This window comes from Grammomys surdaster, unplaced genomic scaffold (genome assembly GCF_004785775.1).
Source record: "Grammomys surdaster isolate TR1022 unplaced genomic scaffold, NIH_TR_1.0 145, whole genome shotgun sequence".
NCBI lineage: Eukaryota > Metazoa > Chordata > Mammalia > Rodentia > Muridae > Grammomys > Grammomys surdaster.
Genome location: NW_021604603.1, coordinates 4,194,334 through 4,198,166, shown reverse-complemented (window position 1 = coordinate 4,198,166; position 3,833 = coordinate 4,194,334). Strand labels below are relative to the sequence as shown.

At 47.5% G+C, this 3,833-nt stretch overlaps 1 protein-coding gene across 2 annotated transcripts in view; it reads left to right on the top strand.

Moving 5' to 3' along the window:
- Positions 1-3,833, top strand: part of Ppp1r12b (protein phosphatase 1 regulatory subunit 12B) — a 198,072-nt gene that overhangs the window by 179,052 nt on the left and 15,187 nt on the right. For both annotated transcript variants that reach the window (XM_028764608.1, XM_028764609.1), the window contains 2 exons: positions 874-927; positions 2,254-2,304. In XM_028764608.1, the coding sequence (XP_028620441.1) occupies positions 874-927; positions 2,254-2,304 (105 nt within the window). The remainder of the gene's footprint in view (positions 1-873; positions 928-2,253; positions 2,305-3,833) is intronic.

Sequence of the window (3,833 nt, the reverse complement as noted above, 5' to 3'; positions counted from 1 at the left end):
CCTGGTGTCCCCCTCACTGCAGCAGCCTGGTGTCCCCCTCACTGCAGTAGCCTGGTGTCCCCCTCACTGCAGCAGTCTGAGCATTGTGCTAGGCAAGATAGAAGACTCATCCTTCATTCACCAAATGTCTGCTGACTATACAAAGTCCACCCAGCCCTCTAACATGAAGACCATAGGAGACTTACCGATCCCTGTGTTCCATGATTGAAGGCAGGACCTTTCCCTGAAGTTACTCTTCTTAGGTTTAGTGGCCAAATCTTTTTACTCCTCTGAAGGGTTGGAACTGAAAGTCAGTGATATCGAAATACATACCATAAATCCTTTGTTCAGATAAAATCTTAACAGATTAAGAAGGAAGCCAAACAGATAATAGTAGAAATGTTCTGTTCAGATACCAGAAGCTGGCTAAGGAGACTACCTTGTGTGAAGACACCACACTAGAAGGAAAATGCTCAGAACACAATGATGGTTTACAAGACTGCCACAGAGATTGCGTTAGAGTTTGGGGCTTCCAGCCTGGAAAGAAGAGTTGTCTCTAGAGGCGGAGCAGGGGTAATTCGGTGTACGCAGAGCTTAGAATTTGGACTTTGAGTCTAAAGGGAGAGGGAAGAGGAGAGTCTGGTATGTGTTAGGAGTAGTGTCTGTACACACATGCTGAGCTTCAGAAACTGTTCTTGCCCTCCCCTCCCTAGGGGCCATCCTACATACTGTTGGGGGCAAGTGTTGGGTTTCCCAGTCTCACAGACCCTTGTAAAAGGAAAATCCCAGAACCCTGCCACCTCTTTCTGGACATCTGGTGGTGAACCAGAGAAAGCTGGGTTCCCTACTACACGTGAGACAGCCTAAACAACAAGTGTCCTTCTGTTTGCACAGCAGAAACAAGAGAAGACCTCTGACCGGTCCTCGGTGCTGGAGGTGGAGAAGCGGGTATGTTCATCTGTCTCCCTTGGCCACCTGCTGCACATCTTCTTCTGACCTTTTTTAACTTTGTTGTTCATGCCAGTGGAAAAAGTTCATCTTAGAACGCAGGAGCTCTGCCACATTCCGTTCCCAGCTTAATAATCTTTTTTTTTTTTTTTTGTCTGACTCTGGACAGTAACTTGATGACCAGTCGTTTTGGCTTTCCCGTATAGTTGGCTACGTTGAACGTGCCAGCTTTAGGGTGGGAAGGAGCCCTGGGAAGTCATCTCATACATTCTTCTGCCTTCAGAACTACACACAGACACAGAGCTATAAGATGTTTGGTTATTTAAACATGCACAGAGGTCCAAGGGCTTTCCGCCTTCCCCATGGCCTCAGACAGAAGTTCCAGGCTATCCACAGCTACAGAGCAAAACCTAGTCTCAAAAGGAGGAGGCTAGCCTGTGAGGTGGCTCAACACTGAAAGTGCTTGCTAGATACAAGAGAGCTGGTTCCCAAAGGTTATTCTCTGACCTCATGTACATACCATGGTATGGATACACATGTGCATACACACACACACTCAGATATAAATATTTTGTAAAGAAAGTTTTTCATCAAAACCCTTTGCCACTAATCTAGGTCTTTAAGACCTGAGCAGTCAGCCTTTCTTCAGCCCTCTGACCTGATCTCAGGTGTTTATATCTGGGATTTGATATCCTTGGATTGAGGAAACTCAGATTTAATGATGAACCCTAATTCTGATCTGACTCGAAGGATATAGTATGTTCCTATCTTTCTTATTGTCTGTGGGAAAAACTTAAGTTTTATGTTTCATTCCCTTGGCCTATAACCAGTCCTCCTTGGCATCTCATCTGGTTAACGGTTCCTCCTTGAATTCAGGCTAAATTAAGAGGTACTAACTGGGGAGAAAGCAAGGGGAGGGAGAAGTTGCAGACAGTGATGTCATCTTCCCCGCTGACCATCCACTCCCGACCATTAGAAGAAGTAGTTCACTGGGAACTTGGGTGGAATGTTACTAAGGGTGATGAGTTTTGTCTCTAGAGAGCAAAGGGTCCTAGTTACTTGTAGGCATTTGAAAATTTTAACTTGTAAAGGACGTTAGCCAGATGCTGCCCCTGTATCTTCTAATTTTCTTATAGAAGACTTAGGTAATGGGGCTGTCATCAGTGAAGTAGCTCTGTCCCATGGCGGCAGGGCAGAGGACACGTGTGGAGAAAGGTCGGCCCTAGTCGAGACAGACTCAGACCATGAAGCTGCTGATGGAGTGACGTGTGGGAGGCAGCTTTGTGATGCCGTTAGCTCTTCAACAAGCTCCTTGTTTCTCAATAGGAGAGGCGAGCACTGGAACGGAAAATGTCGGAAATGGAAGAAGAGATGAAGGTATGAAGACATTATCTTTGTCTTGGCGCGTGTCTGTTGTCTGAATGCCTGCCTAAAGTAGATACTTAAGCCTAGGCTTGCCCGCTCTAAATGTCACTGCCAACTGAGCACCCTGAGGAAGAGATGCTGGATGAGGAAGCGAGCGCCTCTCCTCAGCCATCTCTTGGGCTCTCTCACTCAGTTCATGCTGCACCCGCTGTGGCCTAGCCACCTCAAAGGCCTTGTCGAAGCAACTGATTGGGATACAGGGAGACTTTCAGCAGGCTGGGGGCAGAAGTCCCAAGCTGAACTTCCAAGGTTTTCAAAGCAGTGACTTCCCCTTGGGAATACTGGGTGAAAGAGCTAGGACAAGTTCTCCTGCTCTGCAGAGTCCCCGCTAGGGGAACTCTGCATAGCCTGGGCATGGCCACAGGCTTTTCTCACCAAACACAGCTCTTGCAAGAGAAGCCCAGCTGAGTCATTGTACAGCAGTATAAAATGTGATTGCATACTGATGTCCTGTCCTAGGCCATTTCCTCTGCAGTGTTCCAGAGTTCTTGGCCTTCACCCACTAGAGCAAACTCATACCTCTACATGACCTACTCAAGGGCTTACTGGCTCCCTCTTCCTGAGGATGACCAACAGCAACCATCACCTCCCTTAGCTTCTTGAATGGATTGTTGCCAATTTTGAGTGTCAGTCCATTGCTATAGGAAGGAAGGAAAGAAGAAAGGAAGGAAAAAAGGAAGAAAGAATGGAGGAAGGGAAGGAGGGGAGGGAGGAAGGAAGGAAGGAAGGAAGGAAGGAAGGAAGGAAGGAAGGAAGGAAGGAAGGAAGGAGGAAGGTGGGTTGCTTAGGGGAGCCACCTGTCTAAGATACTAGATCGGCTCATCCCTGAAGTGCATTGTGCGGCACAGCCATTGTCAGCGTGCTCAGCTTCTTCCATTCTTTAAGAATGTTATTTTAGTGAATATGTTATGCCAAGTCAGATGTAGATTTCTGTAGCAAGGAGGCAGAAACCCTGGGGCAGTGTCAAACAAACCAAATGTCCTCCTTTGAGTAAGGACTCTGGTGTGCAAGTGAATTACTTTCCAAGAGACAGTTGTTTTAATGGCCTAAAAAGATGTTGTTTGTAGATACCTCACCACACACACAAAACGTTTTCAGAGCCTGTCCTCACAGTCCTGTTACCCCTTATAGTTGTAGAGTGAAGGGGAAATGCCAAGCCTGCCCCTCATTTCCTGGTCACCAACCCACAGTGTGACTGTAATGGTCATGTAGAATCTGAAGCAGTAACTAGTTATCCTTCAGACACTTCACATTTCCCAGGTTGACTCAAAAATACCAGAAAGTAGAAATAGAGTTTGATTCTCTTGAGCAAACAGAACACTACCCTCCCTTTCCCTCTCCCTCTCCTTCTCCCTCTCCCTTCCTCTCCCTCTCCTCCTCCTCTCCTCCCCCTCTCCTCCCCCTCTTCCCCCTCTTCCCCCTCTTCCCACTCTTCCCCCTCTTCCCCCTCTTCCCCCTCTTCCCCCTCTTCCCCCTCTTCC